The 27,781-nt window shown below is 43.4% G+C and overlaps 2 protein-coding genes across 3 annotated transcripts in view; both read left to right on the forward strand.

Annotated features, from left to right (window-relative positions):
• Nucleotides 1-414: 414 nt before the first annotated feature.
• xpo1a (exportin 1 a) lies at nt 415-13,081 on the forward strand. Its single transcript, XM_079159219.1, has 25 exons — nt 415-946; nt 2,232-2,364; nt 2,574-2,675; nt 3,122-3,194; nt 3,298-3,359; nt 3,447-3,491; nt 3,601-3,782; nt 4,097-4,145; nt 4,262-4,381; nt 4,621-4,749; nt 6,260-6,418; nt 6,995-7,177; nt 7,332-7,470; nt 7,616-7,797; nt 7,936-8,092; nt 8,228-8,391; nt 8,485-8,619; nt 8,740-8,923; nt 9,918-10,024; nt 10,346-10,540; nt 10,659-10,827; nt 11,232-11,366; nt 11,495-11,654; nt 12,018-12,114; nt 12,544-13,081. Exons 2-25 carry the CDS (start codon nt 2,239-2,241, stop codon nt 12,688-12,690), a joined length of 3,201 nt encoding a protein of 1,066 aa, XP_079015345.1. The 5' UTR covers nt 415-946; nt 2,232-2,238; the 3' UTR covers nt 12,691-13,081.
• Nucleotides 13,082-16,049: 2,968 nt separating this feature from the next.
• Nucleotides 16,050-27,781, forward strand: part of usp34 (ubiquitin specific peptidase 34) — a 49,141-nt gene continuing 37,409 nt past the window's right edge. For both annotated transcript variants that reach the window (XM_079159494.1, XM_079159495.1), the window contains exons 1-4: nt 16,050-16,171; nt 24,621-24,711; nt 25,006-25,537; nt 26,424-26,474. In XM_079159494.1, coding sequence (XP_079015620.1) covers nt 16,129-16,171; nt 24,621-24,711; nt 25,006-25,537; nt 26,424-26,474 — 717 coding nt within the window. In that variant the 5' untranslated portion in view covers nt 16,050-16,128. The remainder of the gene's footprint in view (nt 16,172-24,620; nt 24,712-25,005; nt 25,538-26,423; nt 26,475-27,781) is intronic.

The raw sequence follows: 27,781 nt of genomic DNA on the forward strand, positions 1-27,781 counted from the left end.
AACAAGTATATTATTATAGTGTCATGTGGAGTAGAAGTACAAAGTAGCATAAAACTGGTAATACTCAAATACCTCGACTGTGTCCTTGAGTACAGTACTTGAGTAAATGTACTTATGTACTTTCCACCACTAGTTGAGGTTATAAATCATTGTTCAGGGCCTGTGTGATGTTATCAGAGGTCAGACAATACGGAGGGAGGGAGGCTGAGCTTGATTGACAGCTCCACCCAGCCTATGACACCCCAGTGACGACTGCGCCAGCGCGACCAATCAGGACACCCGATGGGCGGGTACATAGTCCAAATTTTACGCGGCGCGCGACGGGGCCGAAACACCACCGAGAATGAATATCCCGGTCTCAACCGGTTTCAACCGGTCCGTGGTTGGAAGCATGAGCTTAGAGGAAGAGCATTAAAAAACATCTCAGCTCTCCACAAACAGTGTGTGCGAAAAAATAGAGCCAGAAAATAAAAACGACTCTTTTTTTTTTTTACTTTACGTGATTATGACCCGGATGACCGCTCAAAAGTGGGACTCCGTGAATCTGGTGTTGTTAGCTTAGCTTATATTACCCAGTAGGCTTGCAATCATCATTGACTTTTACCATTAGCACGCTAGGTTGCTATTAGCCAGAAGAAAAGATGATGTCCAAACTGGCTTGAAGACGAGAAACAATAAGCGGAACGATTTTAACACGTCGACCAAGAATCGATAAGTATCCTAGGTAACGGTGTTTTTTTTTTTTTTTTTTAGAATAAGCTCCGTTGGTTGTCATCTAGGCTAAGCTAGCATTAGCTTGTTGCTATCGGAAGGTTAGGAGCAGTCTAAGCGCGTGTGCCATGAGATAATAACGCGACACATAGGCTTAATGTTCCGGTCTTCATAAAGTACAAGTCCACATCTGTTAACCAACACTTGTTTTTCGACGAGCGGACCTTTACACAAGGTAAGTTTAATGCATCAACAGTAACCTAACTTACCCAGCGCGGGGCTAACGTTAGCATCCGTTAGCAACACAAAAAAATAAGTATTGTGGTGTTTTTGTCTGGGGGATAACTTTCACGGTTACACGAACTAAACGTGACACACGTGGCTTTGTAGCCGTGGACACTACTGCATCTACGCGATCTGTGTTTTCCACGCATTTTAATTCAAACAGTCGTAGCAACTAGTCAGGTTGTATAGTGAACGCGGCTCTATGTGCCCAGTTGGCCACGTGGGGGCGCTGTTTTCATCTTTTTGCACGTTTAAATTGTGGATCAATGGATTTTGTAATTGGACCACGAGGGCTGGGAGTCTTGACACATTTTGGCCGAACGAGATTAACTCGTTTTCTGATTAACCGCCACAAACATACACATGACCTTTCAATAAATATACTCTTATTTGTTTATTTACCATATTTTTGTTTTATTGTAAATTTCAATATGTTTCTCTTTTTAAATTATGATAGACACACAGAGACACAGCGGTGGTGGTTTCAACCAAGAGGAGCTTCAGTACATTTCTACATGTTTCTATTTTTAAATCATGTCGTGCATTTTGCACTGTGTTGAGATCTTCTACCTCCAGTGAAAGTAGTAATACCACAAAACAAGTGGCCCAAAAGTTCTGCATACTGAAGTGTACTCGAGTGAAAGGAAAGAAGTATTATAACATCAAAATGTATTATTGGAATATTAGTATTGATGCATTCATGAAAGCAGCATTTTAATGTTGAGGTGGGCATAAATGTAACTACTTACGATACTGTTATGTAGTTAGATTTGTAAGAAAGCAATAATATTCTTTAAACTGATGATCATGTGTTTTTGCAGTTCAATTTTGACCTGAAAAGTAACTACTGACTACAGCTGTCAGATACATGTAGTGGTGTAAAAGTATAATGTAGCATAACAAGGAAATACTGAAGTACATGTACCTCAAGATTGTACTAGATTAAATGGACTTAGTTACATTCCACCACTGATTAAATGTCATGTTTGAGTTCACTAGAAAGTAAATGTATATGTGATGTGAGAAGTAATGAATATATATATATATATATATATATATATATATATATATATATGCGTGTGTGTGCACACACACACACACACACACACACAGAGATAAGTATATGACGGTAATGTAAGTAATATCAAAGCTTTAGTTCTGTGTGTGTATTGTGTGTGTTTCAGTCGTACCTGTGCTGCTGTGGTTGGAGTCTAAATTCTTTCTCCTCTCATCAGAAGCTCTATGCCAGCAGAAATGACGATGTTGGCCGACCACCCAGCCAGACAGCTGCTGGACTTCAGTCAGAAACTGGACATCAACTTGCTGGACAATGTCGTCAACTCCATGTACCACGACATCGGCTCCCAGGTGAGGACCGGCTCCGACTCTCACTGTGGTCTTCACATGTAGTCGATGCAAACCTGTGACATTTTATTATAGGCGTGGTTATATGTAACCACGCAGGGCCCGGAGGAGGTCGTGTTAAATGTGGTGTGTGTGAACGTAGGCAAATGTATCTGAAGTTGATCTTTTAGAGTCATGGCTCATAAAGGGATTGCTGTGTTGCTCTCTTGTAGCAACGAGTGGCCCAGGAAGTTCTCACCAACCTGAAGGACCACCCAGACGCCTGGACGAGGGTCGACACCATCCTGGAGTTCTCTCAGAACATGAAAACTAAAGTACGTACCCGACAAACGCTCCCAGCTCTCATCAGCTGCTCGTTGACGCTCTCTCAGGGCGACTGTAATGATGTGAGCTGATGTTTATCAGCTGATCCACGTCAGGCCACGGCTTTCAGGGCAGTGAGGTTGTGAGCATTAACTCTGCTTTAGCTCAGCTGTACTTACTGGCTTGTCTCCAGCTAACGGAAGCTCACTGTGTTTAAATCTGCGGTTATTATCTGCAGAATTATTTCCACTTTTGCTGCATCAGTGCTGTCTAAATGTTGATTTTCTCTTCTTGTTGTCTTCATTTGACATTTTGGTTATTTAAAACATCCTAATCCATGTTTAACATCACCAAAGAGACGTAAACACGATATGGTGGTTTTTACCCTTTCTGTTTATTGTTAAATGGCTCTCGATGTCGAGAACGCGTCTCTGATGCGTCGCTCTCTTCCTCTCAGTATTATGCTCTGCAGATTCTGGAGACGGTCATCAAAACACGCTGGAAGATTCTCCCCAGAAATCAGTGTGAAGGTCAGTTTAACGACATCAAATGAACGCGCTATAACGAGGCTTTCGGCCTTTCAGGCGAATACTTTCTTCTGTTTCCATTGATATCTCTTCAACATATTTTCAGGCATCAAGAAGTATGTTGTTGGGTTGATCATCAAGACTTCTTCTGATCCTGCAAACATGGAGGTGAGGTACCACCGATGTAAGAGGCAGCACTTTGTACATGAACCCCGTCCTGCCCGATGCTGACGTCACTGTTTTTTTGTTTTGCAGAAAGAGGGAGTGTACATTTCAAAACTCAACATGATCCTCGTACAGGTACGTAACACACACACACACACACACACACACACGGTACTACAGCGATGGCCGCCGTGATGTGACGAGGCTGCTGACGCGGAGCTCTTCTTGTCTGCACTCCTTTTAGATCCTGAAGCAGGAATGGCCCAAACACTGGCCCACCTTCATCAGCGACATCGTGGGCGCGAGTCGGACCAGCGAGAGCCTCTGTCAGAACAACATGATCATCCTCAAGCTGCTCAGCGAGGAAGTCTTTGACTTCTCCAGTGGCCAGATGACCCAGGTGAAGGCCAAGCACCTCAAAGACAGGTGAGCGCTGACGTGTTCTCATGTGAAGTCAGGAGCTGCTGTGGCTCGTTAGTAGAAGTGTGAGCCGTTCTTTGAGTCCCGACACTGTCGACTGTTGTCTCTTAAATCAATTAAAATCAAATTCCCAGCTGTGGCACGGTTACAGTGGGCAGATTTTCTCGATCTTCTTCATTCCGTTAGCTCACACTTTGTGTTTTCATCTCGAACCAAACGTACTAACTCAATGCTCCCATAGTACGGTCACAACGTCCGTCTTAGACTGGACAGAAGACGTGACTCCACCGTCACTGACGACCTCGTTCTTTGTCTTTCAGCATGTGCAACGAGTTCTCCCAAATATTCCAGCTGTGCCAGTTCGTGATGGTAAGACGAGCTCGACTCCAGACCCAACGGTTCTCAGCATCTCAGTGTTGATGAAAACCACAATCTGTTCTTAAATGCACCTTTCTTCTTCTTCTTCTTCTTCTTCTTCTGTGTAGGAAAACTCCCAGAATGCCCCGCTGGTCCACGCCACGCTGGAGACTCTCCTCCGCTTCCTGAACTGGATCCCTTTAGGTTACATCTTTGAGACCAAGCTCATCAGCACGCTGGTCTACAAGGTAAAAACACACGTAATATAATTCTACTTCTTAAAGGGAGTGGAGCTGATTAAGCAGATGTTTCTCTATTTTTCACACACGTTTCACCACCAACAAAGTTCTGTCAAAGTCTGCAGTCGGGGCTGTGACCACTGATCACTGTTCATAGAGAAACAAAGTGCTGACTAACTGAACCTTCACTAGACGATGACTCGGCAGTTCAGCGCCGACCTGACTCGTTTGTTTTATGCGTGTTTCAGTTCTTGAACGTGCCCATGTTTCGCAACGTGACGCTGAAATGTTTGACGGAGATCGCCGGAGTGAGCGTCAACCAGTACGAGGAGCAGTTTGTCAACCTGTTTACCCTCACCATGTGCCAGCTCAAACAGGTACACACACACACACACACACACACACACACACACACACACACACACACACACACACACACACACAATCATTTTGAGTGGTGCTCATGTTAATTGCACTTGGTATGATTACACACAAGCACAATTACATGAGCCCACTCTGTTGTTATTATTACACACACAAACACACACTTTGTACACACCTCCTCAGTTTCCTACCACACACACACACACACACACACACACACTACATTGTCAGGCAGTGTAAGCAGTTTTCTGTTAAACACTAATTAGAGTTCTGATGGGACGACACAGTCGAAAGCTGCAGGGAAAAATTCCAAAAACAAAACCCACGAGTGGAAGTCTTTGCATAGTTTGTCTCTGTTTGTTCAGAGGATCGTTGACCTTCCTCCGGCAGCACAGAGGGAGAGTGACACACAGCTTACTGTATGTACTGACAGACCTACAGCGAGTGTGTCTGTCTCTCTGTTAATTAATGAATTTCTGAATGAAGAATACTTTTACTGCGTGCAGAAAATCATTTATCACCCATGTAAGTTTGATCAGGCCCACGAAAGCAAACTTTATTCATGTAGCACTCTTCAAAGTTAAAGAATACTGCGAAAGAGAAAATAGTGCGAAAGAGTGAAAAAACAAAGTGAAAAAGTCCACAAATGAACAATATGAAGAGATAAAATCAAGAAACACAAGATGTTTTCTACAGGTTGGAGCTGATGTGGCTCCTCTGAGACTCTTCAGTGTAATATTACTTCTATTGTTCAGTTTCATATCGCAGATCAGCGTCAGTCGCCACTAAACACATGTATATCAAAATAGATCATAAATATGACTCGTCAAACATTCAGACTGTCTTGAAGATCACTTAGTCTGTCTGGAAACAAATCATAATCTTCACACCAAAAACACACACACACACACACACACTCCTCACCAGGTGGATGTAAACAGCTCCACCTGCCTGCAGCTGCCGTCTTTGTGACGGTGTTAGAGGGAAATGATCTCGGTGGAGAGATCTCTCATAGAAGATGTTTGGAGGTGTGAGTGGAGCCGTCGGGTCTAAATCTCCATGTTTCACTGAAGTGTCATCGAGTTCATTCATAACATCTAGTCCCAATAAGTGACCCCTCCGTACAGGTCGTCCAAAGACTTTCTCCTCTACTGTTCTCAGATTGTTGAGCAAAATGTGAATAGATGTTGGTGACCAGAAAGAGTAAACAAGAACCTCCCTTACTTCAGGTTTTAACTACTTCATTGTGATGAAAACATCTTAACTCTCAGTTTACTTACCAGATCATCCAAAGCCTTTAACCCCCTCGTGGTCTTTGTTGTTTCTACATGAAATGGATTTCATGGGTGGTCTCATGGCTCATAATCCTATTTACAGTAAATTCAACGTCCTCAAACAAAACACACTGCGGATGCAATTATAGCAGAACGAGTGAGACGAAATAGTCTGAATAAATAAAGGTGCGTTCTTGATGTCGTGTTTTTTTTCCCTTCCTGTGGTCAGATGCTGCCTTTGAACACAAACATCAGACTGGCGTACTCCAACGGGAAAGACGACGAGCAGAACTTCATCCAGAACCTCAGCCTCTTCCTCTGCACCTTCCTCAAAGAACACGGCCAGCTCATCGAGAAGAGACCAAACCTGCGAGAGACGCTCATGGAGGTAAAGACACCGAGACGTTGCAGAAGGTTCACTTCATCGCGTGGACTTAAATGCAGATGAGAATCTTGTTTGATAAACAAACCGACATCTCTCAGCCGGTGGCTCCAGGGTTGTTGAAAAGAAAACTCCCCCTCACTCGTTCCTCGCCTGTCTCGTCCTGATTACACCGTTGCAATGACCGACATTTGGGAACAATTACGCGGCTGTTTGTCCACTTTTATACGTACTTGCTCAGAGAGAATCATTTCAGGAGCAGACGGAGGAAAGAGCAGACCAGAAGAGTGTTTACTCAGGAAAATAATGTTAAATAGATATTTAGCTAAAGTTTAAACCGATATTATAACCCCAAATGTAGCAAAAATAAGAGCATATGGTCGCTACAGATGTGCATAGAAACTCAAGTGTTGAATGTTAAATACATTTTCACCACAAGATGTATTTGTTTTCATTGCTCTCAATGAACAGTGATTTTTAACCTGCATTATTGTGTGTACCAGAAGAAGTAAACTGCTTGTACTCTTAGTATATAGTAAGACTGACTCATGTGACCTCGCCACACTCTGGCCCCGCCCCCAGGCCCTGCACTTCATGCTGCTGGTGTCGGAGGTGGAGGAGACGGAGATCTTTAAGATCTGTCTGGAGTACTGGAACCACCTGGCAGCAGAGCTCTACAAGGAGAGTCCTTTCTCCACCTCCAGCACCCCGCTGCTCTCAGACGTCCCGCCGCGCCGACACCTCTACCTGCCCGTCCTCTCCCAGGTAGATATTCACACACGACGACCAGCCACACACCTACGGTCCAGAACCCAAAGATATAACATTTACTGTGGCACAAGTTCTCTTGATTTTAGAAGTTAAGTGTACCGAGCACACCTCGTCACGCAGCTTATTCCTCCTCTTCCTCTTGTTGAAGGTGCGTCTGCTGATGGTGAGCCGCATGGCCAAACCAGAAGAGGTGCTGGTGGTGGAGAACGACCAGGGCGAGGTGGTCCGGGAGTTCATGAAGGACACGGACGCCATCAACCTTTACAAGAACATGAGGGAGACTCTCGGTAAGATAATGGCGAGAGAGGAATTCATATTTTTTTACAGATAATTCGACTCGTGTCAACACAGCACACAGAAGAAGTAACCTGACGAGTTATTGCATGTAGAAGTGTCCGTGACTCATCCGTCTGCCTCTCTGTGCGCCTCCAGTTTATCTGACCCATCTGGACTACGCCGACACCGAACGCATCATGACGGAGAAGCTCCACAACCAGGTGAACGGCACCGAGTGGTCGTGGAGGAACCTGAACATGCTCTGCTGGGCCATCGGCTCCATCAGCGGAGCGATGCACGAGGAGGACGAGAAGAGGTTCCTGGTCACAGTCATCAAGGTGAGACACGCACAAACTAAATGATATTATATCGCCGTGTCCTTCTACAAACAGAACTTAGTTAGGTGTTGGTCTGTGTGCCCAGATTAACGGAGTGTGTGTGTGTGTGTGTGTGTGTGTGTGTGTGTGTGTGCTCAGGACCTGCTTGGCTTGTGTGAGCAGAAAAGAGGGAAGGACAACAAGGCCATCATAGCGTCCAACATCATGTACATTGTGGGCCAGTATCCTCGCTTCCTTCGAGCCCACTGGAAGTTCCTCAAGACTGTCGTCAACAAGCTGTTTGAGTTCATGCACGGTGAGAAAAAAAACCAACCAAATCCTCCACGCAGGTCTAATCCCATCCTTTTGCTTAGATATTGAATCTCACGTTTTCCACCTGCAAAAGTTCCACCGTTGAGTTGTTGATTTAACGTTCTTCTTCATATCTCAGAGACCCACGACGGGGTGCAGGACATGGCGTGCGACACCTTCATCAAGATCGCCCAGAAGTGCCGGCGTCATTTCATCCAGGTGCAGGTGGGCGAGGTGATGCCCTTCATCGACGAGATCCTCAACAACATCAACACCATCATCTGTGACCTGCAGCCACAGCAGGTCGGTCCCGTCGCTGGGCTTCCTCTTTCCGATGACGTATGTTAAAATGTTCCTAACGAGGGTCCCGAGTCTCACAAACGCATGTCTCTGCAGGTCCATACGTTTTATGAGGCCGTTGGCTACATGATCGCAGCTCAGACGGACCAGGCCGCTCAGGAGCGTCTCATAGAGAAGTACATGCTGCTTCCTAACCAGGTGTGGGACAGCATCATCCAGCAGGCCACCAAGGTGAGGACAGCGAGGACCACTGGTGGATTACAAATCCACCGATGACGAGCAAACGCTTTCATCTAGTTCCGCCTGTAGTCCAACGTTTGTTGAAAAATGTTTGTGGACTCTCTGCTGCAGAACGTGGACATCCTGAAGGACGCGGAGACGGTGCGTCAGCTGGGCAGCATCCTGAAGACGAACGTCAGAGCCTGTAAAGCTGTCGGACATCCCTTCGTGGTCCAGCTGGGACGGATCTACCTGGACATGCTCAACGTCTACAAGTGTCTGAGTGAAAACATCTCCTCTGCGGTCCAGACCAACGGTGAGTCCCCGTGTGTTCAGTTGACCGGCAGTGGAGGCAAGAAGCTTTATAATCTTTTATGAAAACATGATTTAGGACGCTCTGGTTGGAGTAGAGAACGAGCTTCCTGTCTTCTGCTGTGACAACATAATGAAACTGTCAAGACTCACAGCTTCATGAGCATATTTAAGAGCGGGACTCCGTCCAGCTCATTGCACCCAATATATGAGGGAGAAATATTTCATTATACTTGAGCCATAACGAAAATGTCCTGACAAGGTTTTCTAATCATAATATTAATAAAAATCATTCCGACTCGCATGCCTGTAATGTATGCAGTTAGATTTACATCCATTCTGTGACATTATTCATACTCTTTATTGTATAATTCAAAGAGAATCTAAAAGATGAGACGTTTTTAAGGTTGAACTTTTCTGCTTTGAAGAACCTGAGCTATATATTTAGTTAAGTTTGTTCTTACGTTTTCCCAGAGAAGTCCGTCATATGAATGAAGCTGATGACCTCGTTTTCATCTGGTCGTCTGTCGATGGCGTCTGTGACGGGGAAAACCCCACAAAATATATAACAATAAATGAAATAGAAAACTATGAATAAGTGAATTAAATAAGGCATATTAAGTGAAAATAAAATAGTAATGATCATAATATTCAGCAAACCGTTTTTTGTGCAGAAAATATTGTGCGTTTTAACATTAAATTGAGTATTATATGAATAAGTTTATACAAAGTGAGGATTGGTTACATGGATCACATCCTTTAAGACGACGTTTAGCTTCACTTCACTGCAGATAGAGGAGTTAGAGACCAGCTGTGAACATAGTGGAGCAAAAGAGGATGAATATCGGAGAGAACGTGACTCTAATGAATGAATGCTGCTCTGCTTCAGTTCACTGCGTCCTTTTGATACGTCGGATGTTGTGTTCACTCGTTCCCTCCGCCCCCAAACGGCCAAAAATCACAACAATCGGTAAACGCTGTCGTTGATGTTCCTCCAGGTGAGATGGTGACCAAACAGCCTCTGATCAGGAGCATGAGGACGGTGAAGAGAGAGACACTGAAGCTGATCTCAGGCTGGGTCAGTCGCTCCAACGACCCTCAGATGGTGAGTGTTTCATTTAAATCTGCGTTGCTGCTACGGCAAGAAGCAAACTGTTCCACCAATTCTGGAATCATGCAGAGAAGATGCAGCGATTGAACACACCGCAATGGAGTCGATGCGACCTCCGCTAACGTTAGCCGCTTAGCTCTGATGACCCTGAGCTGCATGCTTGGGAATGAATTACATTATCAGAAGGATTCTTTAGGACCTGCTGTTGTGACCGATGACGAGCTTTACGTCTTCGTCACTCAGGCTGCTTGTAACGTCTCGGGTGTAAACTTTAAAACTCTTGTGTCTTCAACATGTTCATGCTCTGTGGTCCAGGTAGGAGAGAACTTCGTGCCCCCTCTGCTGGAGGCGGTGCTCATCGACTATCAGAGGAACGTCCCGGCGGCCCGGGAGCCCGAGGTCCTCAGCACAATGGCAACCATCGTCAACAAGCTGGGAGTGCACATCACGGGAGAAATCCCCAAGATCTTTGACGCCGTCTTTGAGTGCACTTTGAACATGATCAACAAGGTGTGTTTGCGTCGTTTAGTCACACCTGGTATCAGGTGAAGTCTCTTGAGAAGACGTGTTGAGTTAGTTACAAAGTTAAAGACTTTGACTCCTTGTGGTTTTCCTTTTGTGAAATCAGGACTTTGAAGAATTCCCAGAACACAGAACACATTTCTTCTACCTCCTCCAAGCCGCCACCTCCCAGTGCTTCCCAGCCTTCCTCTCCATCGCCCCGGCCCAGTTCAAGCTGATCCTGGACTCCATCATCTGGGCCTTCAAGCACACGATGAGGAACGTGGCCGACACAGGTCTGAACTTGCATCAGATCGTCTCTTTAGAAAAGTTAGATGTTAAAGTCTACTGGACTTTTATAGGAAACGCGTAAATATATGGAAACAAATCGCACTCTGCTCGCTGTTTCATGGTAAATTTAAACATTTAAAACAAGGTAATGTAGTTTTAAATGATGGCAAAAGACAATAAGTACCCACTTAAGTTGCAGCTGGAACATTTTATCTTCAGACATTGTTTCAGATTGAATATTAAAACATTATGATTAGTTATTTAATTGTAAGAATTGATGTTAAAACTCACTTTTTAAATTCTAAAATCTGATTTTTTCATCACGGACAGCTGACACTAGTTAGGTTAAAGTGTCGGTGCTGCAGATGTTTTCACATCAGTGCTGCTCTAATGAGTGTGTCTCCTGCAGGTCTACAGATCCTGTACACTCTCCTGCAGAACGTGTCTGGAGAGGACGCGGCGGCGCAGAGCTTCTACCAGACGTACTTCTGTGACGTCCTGCAGCACATCTTCTCCGTGGTCACCGATACCTCTCACACTGCAGGTAAAGACTCCAAATGCACAATGTCCCGTTTTGTTTTTCTCTTCAAATATTATGGCCGTTGTAGGTCAATAAATAGATATGTTGTGAAACATAACTAATGACGTCATCCACTTACTTCCTGTCCACAGGGCTGACCATGCACGCCACCATCTTGGCCTACATGTTTAACCTGGTGGAGGAAGGGAAGGTCAGCGTCGCGCTGAGCGCCGCCAGTCCGGCAAACAACCAGGCGCACGTCCAGGAGTACATCGCCAACCTGCTGAAGACGGCCTTCCCCCATCTGCAAGAGTAAGTGTTTTTTTTGTTTTTTTTTAATGCATTTCCGTGGAGGAATTTCACACAAAAACATGGAGCTAAAAGGAATAATTTCATATTTTCACTACAGAATGCATTTTAAACACATGGTGAGTGAAGGCTTTAGTTTAGTCCTAAGACCAGGAAGTGAGTTCCATCCTCACAGTTTTCTCACTTGTACACGTTGATGTTTTTGCAGAAAACAAGGTCCGAATTTGACAAACGACAGAGTCTTCTGCTTTGCCCCGCAAAACACATTACACCCGTTGATATGGCCGTCGTATGGCTTAAAGCTGTGTTGTGCTTCAAAGGGTTAGCGTTGCGTCACCCCTTTCTAACTGAGTTTCATGTCTGCAGCGCCCAGGTGAAGGTGTTCGTCACGGGGCTGTTCAGCCTGAATCAGGACATCCCCGCCTTCAAGGAGCACCTGAGGGACTTCCTCGTGCAGATCAAGGTGAGTTTCAGGAGCAAGCTCCAGGCTCCAGTACCGCAGTCCACTTCCTATCTACAGTCTGTGGTTAAAACAGACATGTTGCTGAAGTTTGTTCAAGGTGAAACCTGTGCTTCATTTTGTAAAATCGGCAGCGTGAAGGGATTTTTGATCGTCACAGTTGTCTTAGACCTTCTCAAACAATGAAGCAGCTGTCTGCACTAAAGGAGTCACAGTTTAGAAAGTACAGCACTTCATTTAACAAAGGGAGCAACTCTTTGCCCATGTAGCTACTTCATGTTTGTAAATCAATCTAATCTGCTTGGAAGTGCTTGAAGCCTGCGTCACAACTCGGGTTATTATAAAGTGGAGAGACTTGGTGGAAGGTTTGTCCAGCTCGACTCTCTGGTGCTGAGCGCTGCTGAGTCTTTTTTTGCTCGTGTGGTCCTGCAGGAGTTTGCTGGCGAGGACACGACGGACCTGTTCCTGGAGGAGAGGGAGACGTCTCTGCGCCAAGCCCAGGAGGAGAAGCACAAGCTCCAGATGTCGGTGCCCGGCATCCTCAACCCGCACGAGCTGCCGGAGGAGATGTGCGACTGAAGCAGCAGCAGCAGCGACCGGCGTGTACAGAAACAGCTCTGAAGGGAGGAAGGGGGGGGTCGAGAGAGAGCAAGGACGCTGCCTGTTGATAAATTGTTTTCTTTTCAAGTGTGTGTGTGTGTGTGTGCGAGTGTGTGTGTCTGTTTTGAAAAGAGAATGAGGGGCCAGAGGAAAGACCCCAGCACTCGGTTGTACGTCGACCAAATAAATGTCAATATGTAAATGAGAATCGTCCCCCCGACCCTCCTCAACCCTGGTGCGGATTCTTCATCTTTTTTCTTATTTTTTTTTTTTCCTACAACTTATTTTATACAACGATGTTTTTCTGTTCTGTGTGTGTAACATGCCATGTTTTGATAATTCTGTTGCTAATTAAAGCTTTATGTTTGGCCACACGGTTATTTTACACCTGCATGAAGTTATAAAGAATTTCAGGTTATTTTTAATCATTCTTCACCTCCTCTGCTATTTGTTAATATGTAATATATATAATGTTGAATCACTTGCGATGGTAGGTCGACAGGCTGCTCTGGTTTCTGAAGTGCCACGTGCATGGGGCAGGACGAATGTGACGCTCAAGGGGTAGACGTGTACTTCCTTGCATCCTTTGTTGTCTGGTTTTGGTTTGCCAGTGTGTTTGTTTCTTTTGCTCTGGCTCTCTGAGTCAGTGAGACCGCTCTGCGTTGGGATGAGAAGGCTGTGTGCATATCATCCTGTTTGTAAAGCTGTCTTAGTACTCTGAGAATATAAAGTTGGCTATTTTTACAAAAAAAAAAAAAAAGTGTGTGTGTGTGTGTGTGTGACTCTGCTTCTTTAGCAAAGCTCTGAAGGTTATGGGGAAACCTGGAGAAGAACAGGAATGTCACAGCTCTGCCTCCGGGTCCGGAGCGGTGATCGCAAATGACTCTTAATGTCAAATTTTCCAAAAACCTTTTAAAGACTTGAGTTACCTTTTGAGGAAACGTCCCACACTGGGGGGGGCAGAGGAGTCAAACATGGCGTGAAACTAAAGTGGAATAGAATATATAGACTGGCTTTGTTCCAGCGCCACACTACACACTCGTCAAAGAGAGCCGTGACTAATATGACATAAGCATTACAGGAAGTGATGGAACTTAATAACGTTGTTATTGGTTCCACTAACGGCACAAAATGTCTCCTGTAAAAGGAGCTCTTTGTGTCGAGAGACATGTGATAATTTACTCCATCAGTTCAGCTTTAACTGCATTTAAAATAGTTTTGATCGGTGCAGCGGTGTGCAGAGGACGGGGGGATGAGGATCCAGACAAACACTGTGGTCCCAGGTTTGACATGAAATAGGTCTGAAGTTGGACGTAGCAGGTTTGGTTCTAGAGGAAAAGTTAGATTTTCTTTAGCTGGTTTTCTTTAGCTTACACAAACAGGCCCTGAGAAAGCTACGACATACGAGTCTGTTGAGTGATGTAAAATGCCGAGTCTGAAATAAATGAAAGGTCTTCAGATAATTAGGGATCCAACTGTTGAGTAAATGTAGCACAAACATCACCTCCCAGCCCAAAGACTTTTACAATACATGCATTCCATTTACTAAAGAACTGTACTTCAGCACATTTCTGAGGTACCTGTAGTTTACTTTACTCTCTACTTCTACTTCTACTACACCTTGGAAGCCAATATTGTACTTTTTAATCCACATTTATTTGATAATTAAAGATACTTTGCAGGTTAAGATTATTGATACAACATATAAATCGACTACTACATTCTGATGTATTATTATTGATTGAACTACTCAGCAGTCTATAAAATGGTTTAAATTGACTCCACCTTTACCAGCTGCAACATTAAAGTGATGAACACATTAATGCATCAATGATTATAATACAATGATGTAGATTATTCTGCATCATGAGTACTTTAAATATGTTAATACTTGTGTACTTTTACTTCAGTAAAATGTTGAACACAGGACTTTTTACTTGTAACAAAGTATTTCTACATAGTGGTATTGCTACTTTTACAGTAGAATATCCATGTACTTCTTCCACTACTATTGTACAGACAAGACAAACACATAAGTATATAAACCTCATTACACGATTCTGTAGTCAATCATATATATATTTGAAATACTTCTGACTGTTTTTTAACCGATATAATTACATGTATACCAGAGAAAATGTAAGTAATAGCTTAAAACACAAATAACTTCATATTTTAATATGCATTTTTAAAAATGTATTAACATGGATTAGATCATTTAAAGATGGTGTTAAAATCCAAATATGTCTTAGTAGAAAATATATATAAAATAAAACTAGATTTTTATTTTATTTTAAATTAATTAACAATACAAAGATGTAAATAAACAGTAATACTTCAAATAAAACAATTATTATATGAAAAACATTTTTTTTAAAGTAACATAAAACATGACAGGGGTCACCGGGAGTTTTATTTGCTTTTTTTTCCCTGGAATTTATTGTCTTAAAGTACAACTCCATTTATATAGTATATATATATATATATATATATATATATGTATACACAGAATATATGCACATAGTGGATAGTGCAAACAAGATGCATAGTAAAAAACAAGATCAAAACAAGTATTATAAATAAGTAAATAAGTAATAAAACAGTAAAGAATATTAAATAAGTTAAAAAGTAAATAATCCATAATAAATAAAATATAATATATACACAGAATAATTGTAGTGTTTAACAATTTTACATTTGTGAATGTAAATTATATTATTATTATTACTATTATTATATTATATTATATTATTTTATATTATTTTATATTATTATTATTCAAGCTTGACAAGTATTTTATATTTCACTTTATTTTATATTTTACTTTATTTTATATATTTTTTTGTACATTTTAATATGTTTCTACTTTGCACTGTGTTGATTGTTGCTACTTGTTAAATGTTATGCACTTCCCGTCATGTCAAATTCCTTGTATGTTCAACATACCATGGCAATAAACGGTTGTTTTCATTGCCCTTGAGATCGTAAGCAAAATCTCGCGATATCTTCAACTCAAAGATATCGCGAGATTACCGAAGAAACCCGAACTGGTGAAGGAGAATAGCACGAAAACTCCCGAACTCTCTCCACACTGTGTGTCGTCCCCCCCTCCTTTTTCATCATGGCTGCTGTGTCTACTCTCTCAAGTTAACGCTCAGATTGGACACTGACTCGATTTCGTACCTTTCCAGAGGCTCTTAAACTTTTTAACCTGACATCAAACTTCGCTTTTGGATGCAAATCCCGTTGTCCATGTGGTTGTTCCCTCTGGCTTCATTTAGAGGATAACCTTCACACAATCACTCCCTTCCACACTGGGCCTTTTTTTTTTTTTTTTTTTTACCCCAAAAACAACCAGCTGCCAGCCGACAACAAACGAAACCGCTTCCAGAAGCGATGGTTTGACTCGGTGTGAAAATGTGTGAAAACTGCGCCGAGCTGGTGGAGGTTTTAAATGAAAGTAAGTCGTATTTATCTTATTTGCACTGCTAGACGATGCTTGGAACTAGCTGCTTGATGTTAGCATCGCTGTCCACTGGAGCTAGGTTGTTAGCTTCTAGCTAAATATAACTTTGTGTGTTTTCGTCTCGTGCAGACTTCTGCAGCCGTACGAACACGTGGCATTGTGTCTGCTCGTGCTCTCAGTCGGTGGCAGTCGTTGTCTTCGTGTGTCACACTCTGTCGGGTTTTCATATGAATGCCATTTTTTTTAAATTTCTCCTTCCCAAAAAATTGTGGCAGTTCATGTTTTTTTTTTTTGGGGCCTGTCTGTCAAAAACACTCCTCACAGAACTCACACAAAAAAAATAATCGCAACACCTCGATTGGTTGTTGTTCATGACATTACAGTCACGACTTTAAATACTTCAGCGCTGTTGAACACTGGTGCACAGGGACGGTTTGCAGGATGCTACATTGTGCCGCTAAGACGCGTCTTGCACGGATGTGTTGGAAGTTAGCAGAGTTAGCTTAGCCTGACTTTGTTTGATGTGTTTGTCAGGTCAGTCTGCTAGCTGTCCACTCCGCTGCCACCCATTGTTATGCGGATGGAGAAACATCCACAGCTTCAAAATGACCCGATTAACATGTCAATACCACGAAGAGGATGCTTGTAAATTGCTTGTTTTTACTTGCCGAGTCTCTTAAATCTTAAATGTGATAACCTTTTAGTACTCGAAAGCTAGCGGCAACTAAAGCTCTAAAGCTAGCCCACAAAAATTAATGGCTGCAACGAGGCGCATATTTTGGCACACACAGCATTACCGTTAATCCTCGGTAGCTTTAGGTGTGTGTGTGTGTGTGTGTTTGTCTTTCTCGGACCGACGTCGTGTGCACATCAGCCTCACTCCATGCTGGTAAATTAAATCAATGCTGCGAAGAAGCCCCCATTTTCACCTGCAGGTCTACCGTCAAGTATAGCAAAGCGAACGTAAATACAAGGTTTGCCCTTTTTATAGCTACAAGTTAGCCGTTCGTCCAAGGCGTGCTAACCGGGCCTTTTGCTGCACCTCAAGGATGTCCGTGAGACACGGAACAAAGCCTGTTTGTGTGTTATAACACTATATCTGCAGAGCTGTTACCATGCAGCGATTCACCGTTTATTTGTTGTTTTCCTGTGTGGGTCCAGCCTATTGTGTGTGTGTGTGTGTGTGTGTGTGTGTCATGAGCTTGTGTGAAAGCTCCTCCTGCAGGGCTTTAACAGACAATCCTGCACCTGAATATAGCATGGGCTCCACTTTTACACACAATCATGCACCTGAATATAGCATGGGCTCCACTTTTACACACAATCATGCACCTGAATGTAGCATGGGCTCACTTTAACACACAATCCTGCACCTGAATGTAGCATGGGCTCCACTTTAACACACAACCCTGCACCTGAATGTAGCATGGGCTCCACTTTAACACACAACCCTGCACCTGAATGTAGCATGGGCTCCACTTTAACACACAATCCTGCACCTGAATGTAGCATGGGCTCCACTTTAATACACAATCCTGCACCTGAATGTAGCATGGGCTCCACTTTAACACACAACCCTGCACCTGAATGTAGCATGGGCTCCACTTTAACACACAATCCTGCACCTGAATGTAGCATGGGCTCCACTTTTACACACAATCCTGCACCTGAATGTAGCTTTAACACACAATCCTGCACCTGAATGTATCATGGGCTCCACTTTAACACACAATCACACAGGAGATGCATGCATGACACGGTTCTAATGCCTTGAACGTGTGCCGGACGACCTCGTATGACACTTCAGTATATCTGGTTGTCGTTTTTAGCAGAGAACCCAAGTCTGCGTTGGAGTTTAATGCAATTTAGTTGCTAAAGCATACAACAACACAGAATTACATCATCACCAAATAAAAGTCTGTCTTGCCCACGCCTGCACGTGCTCTGTTTGGCTTGTTCTCTCTTTCTCTCTCTTGTTAGGGAGTCTGTCGAATGACATTTAAAGGTCACACTCATTAACGTTCCATCCTTAACAGAGACGGCTGATCGCCAAAGCCGGCCAGCCGTGTTGGTCAGAATGTGTTGCTGCTGATATTGGGTGAAGAGTTCTTGTTGATGTTCCGGTTCATCCCAGAGGTGTTGGATGCTCTGTGCAGTCCAGTCAAGTTCTTCCACACCAAGCTGGGGAAGCTGTTTCTGTGTGGAGCTGGCTTTGTGTATGGAGACAGTGTCATGTTATAACAGGAAAGATAAAAAAAACACTGTTGACACAAAGCAAGAAGCACAATATCGTCTAAAGTCTGCTGGGGGTCTGGACCAGAAGTACAATGTCCACATATCTTTGGCTGTATACTGTATTTAAAACAAATTTTTGTGTGATTAATCTGTTTCTTTCTAGTGTTTTTGTTCACCCCAATCCTGCGATTGTTGTCAGTTGTTATCAGAAATCTTCCACCTTCTGGTATTGTGGTTAATGTGACAGTAGGCCTCACAGGTTCAGATTCAGCTTTCTGTGGTGTTTTAGTGACTAGAGGACTGTTTTCTAATGATTTGTGCAACAGTGTATTTTTGGGAATCTATAGGTCAGGTTGTCTAATTGATGTTGATCACAAAGTATGTGTTGCATTGTGTTGCATGGTGAAAGGAAGTCGAACAGTATATATTTCATTGTAACCGGCATTCTTAAGTATGAGGTCATTGTGTGGACAATTGCAGTGATCGTTGTGATGACCTGAGTTGTTCAGTCAGGCGTCACAAGTAGCGCTGGGCTTCATTTTAGAAGAATTAATACCAGTGAGTGACGATACAATACCTGACTTTCAGTTCAAAAACAATACTTTTTTCGGTGCCCCACTTTGAGGAATATCAACATGTTTTATTTCTGCTGAAGCCATAAAAACCCAAAGTTCTCAAATGTGTAATGTTGTCTCAACAACACAACAGCTTCGTCTCGGCTAAAATGAAATGAACTGATCACATTCAATGCTGGCATGCTTACGATACTACGGATACAATTTAGTTGGTACCAAAAAAAGATCTCTCATGAATATATGAATATATTGTATTTTTGTACGCTTGTGCTTTAAAGGTTTTATTTTTCACGCTTCAGACTGACGTTTGAGCGTTTTGTGTCGGGTTCTAGTGGGATGAAGGTTAGTTTGCTCCGTGCTGATGCGTTAGCGTCGCCTCGCTGTAGTCTGGCTTCATTCTGACTCAAGTTACACCACAGAAAAATCTGCTGCTCGTGTGCTTTTTCACCAGTTCATCTGTGTGAAACGGTGAAACCTGGTTGTGTTTTAGTGGCAGGATGAAAAGTCTGTCGGGCCGGATACAAACTGGTGTTGTGGAGGATTGTGGTGGTGGTGGTGTTGTGGAGGATTGTGGTGGTGGTGGGGGGGGGGGGCTGTCAGCTGTGACAGCTCTGTCTACAAGACTGGCAGGTCCATGTGTTGTGTCTGTAGGTGACCTGTGAACTCAGATGTGCTGCAGCAGCATGTGTGCTTGTGTGTGTGTGTGTGTAAGAGACAGAATGCTCTGTGTTCAGCGGGCGTTTCCCAGCACGGGGCTGATCCTCCTGGTTTCTAAAAATGCAACGATTTGCGTCTTTTCTGTTTGTACGCGTGCTCATTGAATAAGTTTTGACTTTTGGACTGTTTGTCAGACAAAACAAAACGACGTGAAGATGTCGCTTTGGGTGGTGTATTTTGTAGTGTTTTCAGATCTTCTTTTCTAAATTAACTGAATGAAATTGAGCCGGTAGAATCTATTTATACAACAGTTTATACGCAATGTGAGCATGTCACAAGTGTCAGACAGCATTGAATGACTTTAGCCCGTCTCCCTGTTTAAAGAGTCTTAAACCGAATCAAATAAGTGAGTTTAGTTTCCGTAAAACAAATATGCTGATGATGCAACTTAAATAATGACGTTAGTTTGTCCCACTTGATGAGTAATAAAAAAAAAAAGACATTTTCAAATGAAAGTAGGAAAAAACAGCTGATTCTCTTTCAGTGTCGTGATATTGTGCATGCGGCCTTACTGACTACGTTTATGCACAAGCTACTCCGTTTTCTGCCCTCGTTGTGATATTTGCTCGTATCATATTGTTTGCTAGTTGGTTTGTGTACAACTCACAGATCTGAGGATTTGTGTCGCAAACTGCCGTAAAAACCCCCAATTGAGATGCATGTTCAGAATGTATGTGTATATATATATATACTACTGTACACATGTCCAAAGAATGCTCCTAAAAGCTGAACAATATCAGCTGATCCCACGTCTTCATCGGATAATGCTACATTTTAAATAAGGAAGGCCTAATTAGGAATATCCAAACGTCTGTGCTCTTTATACGACCTGCATGAGATTCAGAATGATGCACAATATTCATTGCGGTCGCTGTCAGACTGTCGCTGAGGTGGTCGATGTCTTTAACACCTATACCGTTTTAAGTTGAAATGTCCTCTTTATAAACAGGGCTGTAAATATATTGTTTTACTTTGAGTGAACTAGCGGTGACAGAAGCTGAGTCATAGATTCATGTTGATGGAGACGGTAACCACAGACTCATGCAGAAGGAAATGTGGTGAAAGTTCAAAGTAAGAGCCACAGCAGCTCGTCACTCGTCGATTTCATGCTTTTAGGTTTCTCATGGTCGTACTGGAGACACGAACTAAATTCTAATTAGTATAAAATAATTACCTGGACCGTTCCTTTGGGTGTAAGGGTCTTCGGGATGTAAGGATTATGGCGTCTCTGAGTTGAATATTTATTCAGAGAACTTCTGTTTTCAGGAGCACCTGGAGGGAGGTTCTTCAGATTCAGCAGGAACGTCCACACGGACTCACGGAGGAACAGATTGGACTTTTGTGGTCAAAGCTCACTGTGACCGTAACTCTAGAATTGATGACGCTCATTGTGACAATTTCACACAGATGTCTAATCGGATCAAATGATGAGGCTTTGACATTTTGGACAGACATGGATGTAAACTGCAACATAAAATAACGTCTATAGAGATGCATTTAATAACATTTCTTTTGTGCGGTTCAGCTTTCAAGTTGATTCCAAAAAAAACATTTCTGTCCACGAAAACTGAGCTTTCTGTCGCTTTGTTGTCGTCTTTGTCGTCTTAGCGGGTCTGTTTCAGCTGGTTCGGTTGCGTAAAAGCTCGGGTCGGGGTCGTTATTTCAATTTTCTCTATCCGAATGTGCCAGAGTGTGGTCCCCGTGGTTCATTAGTCTGGTGAGATAATGGATGAAATAAAGAATTACAGGTGTTGGTATTAACTTTGCCTCAGTTAGAGACTCGTGCAGAACTGAAACACTAAATAAGAAACAGATTGTTTGAGGTCACGTGAAGTCGGCGGCTTCGCTTCACTACTGAGCATAAAAATGAAACCTGTTGAATTCTGACAACCGTGCATCACTTTTCTTTTCCTGTCGGGGAGAAGCTGGTTTAGATGGAAGCTCAGAACACAAACGTGTGTTTCTGTGGAAGTGTTGTTTACTCTCTGACCAGAGGAAGTGAGGAGCAGATAACATGACAACCTTGAGCTGTTGTGTGTGTGTGTGTGTGTGTGTGTAGAGGCTGGAGTTGTGTTAACTGTTGCCAGGGCGGTGTGGCTGATGTCCCCACGGTGGACGGGCGGTACGGCTTCTTGTGCGGCCGTGTCGGGCTCCAGGAATGACCGTTCCCATCAGCCATTCCCATGGTGAACATGGTGAACATGGTGAACATTTTAGCTGCTAATCATCAACCTGTTAGCGTTGTCATTGTCTGCATATCAGCGTGTTGACGTTAGCATTTAGCTCACAGAGCCACTGGGCTAAACACAACTTCACCAACTGCAGACTCGTACGGCAACTGTTGGATGCAACTAATGAAAGTATCAGAGGGAAATCTTTACCTTTTTTTTGAAAATGATAAATGTAACCAGAATAATGGACACATTTGAGAATTATTATCTTCAGTTTTCAGCTACTTTGCTTGAAACATTAGTTTATCTTTTAGAATATTGAAGCAAAATACCGAAACTCTTTTAATCCAGAGGATGAAGACCACGAGCCGAAACCTGTTGCTCTGGCAATAAAGTTGTCCTTTCTACTACAAGCGTTGCTTTTCATCCTTGTATCCGAGGTGCTTCGGGGAGTTTGCGCTGCGTGTTATTTAGCAACCAAAAGGTGCGCGCTGAGGTGACGATGAAGTTGCCGTAATTCAGCCGTCGGCCTCGCTGACTACACTAAAGAAAATGGTTTTCCAGCAGAGTGACTCGCTCACAGTATCTTCACCGCTCAACTTGTCTGTAAAATAGTCCATGAGACAGATGGAGAGCTCTGGGTAGCCCTGCACTGAGATGATTAACTTCTCCTCCGTATATATATTTACTCACTCATATAGTTATTCACAGAAGAAAGAAAAGATATCTACCAGACTCTGATTGGTTGTTCCTCGTCACATGACATGAGGTGTGCTCCTGTAAAATAGATACTTGGGAACGCGTGTGCACCGCGACGGCATCGCTCAATGAATTTTAGGGCAAAAAAAAAAGACCTTTTTCCTGAATCCCCATTCACCTGTTTTAAAGTCTTTATCTCAGCTTTGATCCTTTTGAAACAAACGATGCCGCGACGCCCAAACCTCTATCAAAGTGCATCTTTTGTTTGACTGATTTTGTCGTTCTGAGGCTTCAGATCTTCTGCCTCTACCTGTGTTTGCTTCCAGAAACACATTTTTAGTTGAACTGTACTGTTTTAGAGTCACAGCTGCAGCGCTCATGTTTTAAACGCCTCCGGTCTGGCAGAACGTTGCAGTCACCGCGTTGATCACACGGTGCAGGTGTCCTCCCACGCTTTTCTGTATTTATATCCACGGTGAGCTGCAGCCGTAAACTGGCTTTAATGCCGGCACCCGTGTGCCACGCTCCCAGACGACGTGGTCGTCACCAAAAGCAGCGAAGCGACGGCAGGAAAATAGGCCAACATCTGCCGGGGTCAACATCCCAGAGAGTGGAGGTCGGGCCCCGGGGCCACAGAGGAGCCTCTGTTCACATGTAGCGCAGAAAGGGTTTCGGTTTGCGTGAGGAAAGACGTCCTGCTTTGTGTGTGTGTGTGTGTGTGTGTGTGTGTGTGTGTGTGTGTGTGTGTGTGTGTGTGTGTGTGTGTGTGTGTGTGTGTGTGTGTGTGTGTGTGTGTGTGTGTGTGTGTGTGTGTGTGTGTGTCGTTGCTGTCAAATCCAGGTCAGCGATTCAATTGCAGACACTTGATTCCTCTCAGCAGGGTGGGACTGATGTGGAACTTCGAAGGCCAATAGAAGAACTGTAACTTTAGACGGAAGCCGTTGAAGTCTGGTGCCGATATTTAATGTCTGTGTAGTTGGCAGCCTCCGTGTTGTAGCCCGTCTGATGAAGGCCGATAAACATCAACAAAGTATGGGAACCAAGTGCAGGCGTTTTGAATTTGTGTCCATATCGTCTTTTTGAATTTATCCACATATGATAAACGTCCTCCATGTTTGCAGTGAAGCTGATCCAGCCCTCCTAGTTTTTTGGGGAAATGTCTTCCACGTATTCTTCAGTTTTTCTCTCCCATACGTATCCTGTGAGGATGGGACGATGTAGGATTTAATGTTGGAAACGCATCCCATTAGTCGATCGTGGGGAATTTCTATTATTGTGAATATTCTCACATGAGTGACTTGAAAAAAGGCCGTCGAGCTCATTATCATGCAGAGGAGGAAAAATAGAGCCTACAGGAGTTAAGAAACAACGTACGGTGAAGTGATTCCAGTATGTTTTAGTGCCATTTTCCATATTGATGATTAATGGGACAGTATTGTTGTTATTTAATTTGAACACAGGATAATGGTGATATAAACTATGGACGTATTTCAGTCAGCTAGTACAATGTTTGGATTTAATATTCTTTGGTGTTTATTACTTATTTTCTTATTTATAATTGTTTTGATCTTGTCTCTTGTTTGCACTGTGCTGCTGTAATCCTGTAAGTTTCCCCGCTGCGGGACCAATAAAGGATTATCTTATTTTATCTTTGTCATAAAAGAATAAGAAGGTAAACGGCACAATGTGCTCTGCATGTGTTTAGGGCGATTACTCTTGTTTAGCCTCGGGCGTCTGTTTTGGTTTTAGCAAATGATTTAGTTTGACTGTGGGGGGGGTCAACATTACATCTTCCTTATTTAGCTAATTTATAATTTATAGTATTTTAATGGAAGCCGTGTTTTCCGGTGCTTTTCGGTTTCGGCTCTTTAAAGATTAATTCAACGCTGCAACGTTGAATTAGGTTTTGTTACCTGAAAGTGAGCGACCGCCCGATCGTTGGTGGCGTTTAGTCCTAAATAGAATGTTAAAATAACACTTCCTATTGATTCCTGGTGACGTGGCCATCTCTCCTCTTAACGGGTGTCTTCTCTTGTTGCTCCTCAGTTTCGGACACAGACGGCAGTGAAGGAGGCTTCCAGCTGAAGAAGGAACATGCCCTGCGAGTGCTGGGCTACATCAGCTCCTGGACACAGAGGTCAGTGCGTCTTCCTGCACAGAATATCAACGCCGTTGTTTCACTTTATTTACTCCAAATCACAGCAATTTACATGTCGGATTGTCAGTGAATTCTTTAAACTACAGACTGTTTTTGTGTGACTGTAATGTGAAGTCGATCTTATTTATACAGCCCAATACCACACGTTATCTGTAATCTGTAGATCTTTGTAAAATGTGACAAACAGCGTGAGAGTTTTCTAGAAGAGCTGCAGGTCTTTTTCTCCTTATTTCCTCTCTAACGCGTCCCGTTTCCTCTGCGTTGGGTCTGCAGACAATGTCTCTGCTGCTTCAAGGAGTACAAGCACCTGGAGGTCTTTAATCAGCTGGTCTACGCCCTCATCAACCTGGTCATCGCTCAGATCAGCAGCCTGAGAGACCGCCTCTGCAGCGTCCAGGTCCGCCTCCATAAAGGAGGCGCGTCCGGGGCCGAGGGGGGGTCCGAGTGGAGCGGGGGCCTCCCCCAGCCGTCCTCGCCCGGGGAGGACGAACCCGTGAACGTGGAGAGAGACTCTGCCGAAGAGGACGGCGACGCCCCCGACCTCAACCAGAATAAGAGCCAGAGTCAGGGGCCCAACCATCCGTGTGAAGCCCAGATGGAAGCACTGGGGCCCGGGGAGGGCGGCAGCGGGTCCGGGGGCGATGCCGGTGATGCCGGAGCAAGCGGCAGCAGCGACAGCCAGGACCCGTTCAGCTCCTGGAGCACAGAGGAGAGAGAGAAACTGCTGTTGTGTGCCGCCAAGATCTTTCAGATCCAGTTCCCCCTCTACACAGCCTACAAACACAACACGCACCCCACCATAGAGGTGAGGACGGGATAACTCACTTTCTCTCTAAATGATCTCAAACGTTGTTTTAGTCGACTAACGGTTCTTAAGCCGATTCAACGCTTTCTTTCATGCTGAATGACCTCTGAATGATCTCTGATCCAGATCTGATGTTAAGATTTAAAGTGGATTTTAAAGTTTCTTTTTACTGATTAAAGCTCAGCGGCCGGATGCAGTGACGTCCTGCTATTAGTCACAAAGAATTTGTAATTCCCCATAAAAACCACAACTTCCTGTTTGCTTGTGTATGGATTAAACAAACGAGATCTGTCGTCTTAACTAGTGGACTTGAGAGGTTTTGGTAGGCGTAATCCAGGCTAGCTGTTTCCCCCTGCTTCCAGCCTTTAAGCTAAGCTAAGCTAAGCTAAACGTCATCTGGCTCCAGAGCTGTACATCAATATTATATCCATATCGTGATATCAGACTTAGATTTTGGATATGGCGATAAGGCGAGGTGTTGTTGTTTCCTGGTCTTTAAAGGTCGCAGTGAAGTGATGAACTTTTACTATTTACCTTCATTATACCCACATTACTGATTATTATTGTTGTTTTTATCTAGTGTAGATATTCTGTGAAAGCACCAATGGTCGACAATATCGATGTCGATATATTTATATTAAGTCCAGCGGTCCACTGGACTTAGAGTGGTATTGACGTTCTCCTCCAGGCTCTAATGAGTCCAGATGGACGTTTCTTTATGTGTCCTGTGGTGTAAACACGTCGTTCTCTTTTCGGTGACCTGTAATTAACTTAACAGAACTCTGCATTCAAATAACAACGACTCTCAAAGGTTTTCTTGTCATGTTTTAACCTCCCGAACGCTGATTGTTCTGTCCGTCCTTTGTCTCCCGTTTCTTTCCTGCAGGACATATCTGCTCATGAAAGCAACATCCTCGGCTCCTTCTGCGACATGAACGTAAGAGATCTACCTTTTCCTCTTCTTCGCCGAGGTTCAGTGTCCGCTCCCGCTTCCTGTCGGTCTCCTGACACGAACGGCAGGAAATAACAATGACGTCTTGTCGCAATAAACACAGACTTCTAGTTCATTTCAGTCAAACTCCAGATGCCGGGAACCATTTTAATGCTTCAAAGAAGTTCTCGTGTTTCTCTAATTTATTCACCCCGATAGCTGTGTGTTTGGGAACCTGCCTGAATAACCACCCAGAGGCCTAAGCCGGGTCACATGACCAGCTGAGGAGACTTTATTTATTGGCCTTTAGCTCCGCCCACTCTGTAGTGCAGGTTGCTGTGTGAGGTCACCGTGCACATGCTGTGGAAAACAGTTTGAGCAGGTTCGTACCGACACAAGGACGGATCCACAGGACAAATAAATAAAGTTTCTCATCACCGGCGCCGGAAAGAGAAATACTTCAGTGACGGTAACGAATCTCTACTCGGCTCAGACAAACGCAGATGTTTGTCTCCAGGTCTGAAGTAGACGTCTCAAAGAAGTATTCAAACATTTCTGAAACAATAAATATCCTTTCCCGCTGACGGCGGCTGCATGTGCAAAACATTTTTAGTATTTTAAGTGTTCGCATAAATTTGATCCATTTCAAATTCATACATATTATATTATTGGCTTCTAATTATTGATGCATTCATGTGTTCATCACTTGAAGCTTTTGTTTAATTCATAGTTTGCATATATGTATGTATATATATATATATATATACATACATACATATACTGCTAGGGAGCTTGTTTACCCCCTGGATCAATAAAGTATTACTAATATAATATCAAAATTTGATAATTTTTTGCAAGTAAACTAGTAAATAAAGTTATCAGATAAATGTAGTTGAGATCTTTATGACATCCAGAGTTGTTGTGGAGTAGAAGTATAAAGTAGCAACAAATAGAAATACTCAAGTAAGGTACTAGTACATTAGAACTAGTACTTGAGTAGATGTACTTAGTTACTTTGTACCACTGCAAATGAGGTAAAAAGAACGGTGATTACTGTCCTTCATGAAGGCAGCAGATGAGACGTCGGGTGAAGACCGATGATGATGTATTAATAATGAGCTCATGTTGGAGGTTTCCTTGGAATAACACGTTCATGTGTTCATTTCTGTGAATGTTTTTGCTTCACGTCAGTGAGTGTGTTGAGTTTTCAGAGTTGAGTTCAGCTGTGTTGAGCTCGCTATCGTCCACGTTTCCTCTCGGCTCGTTTTGTCCAATTCGACGCCCACACGAGCCTCATCAGCTCCATGGTAACG

This window comes from Pholis gunnellus, assembly GCF_910591455.1.
Source record: "Pholis gunnellus genome assembly, chromosome: 5".
NCBI lineage: Eukaryota > Metazoa > Chordata > Actinopteri > Perciformes > Pholidae > Pholis > Pholis gunnellus.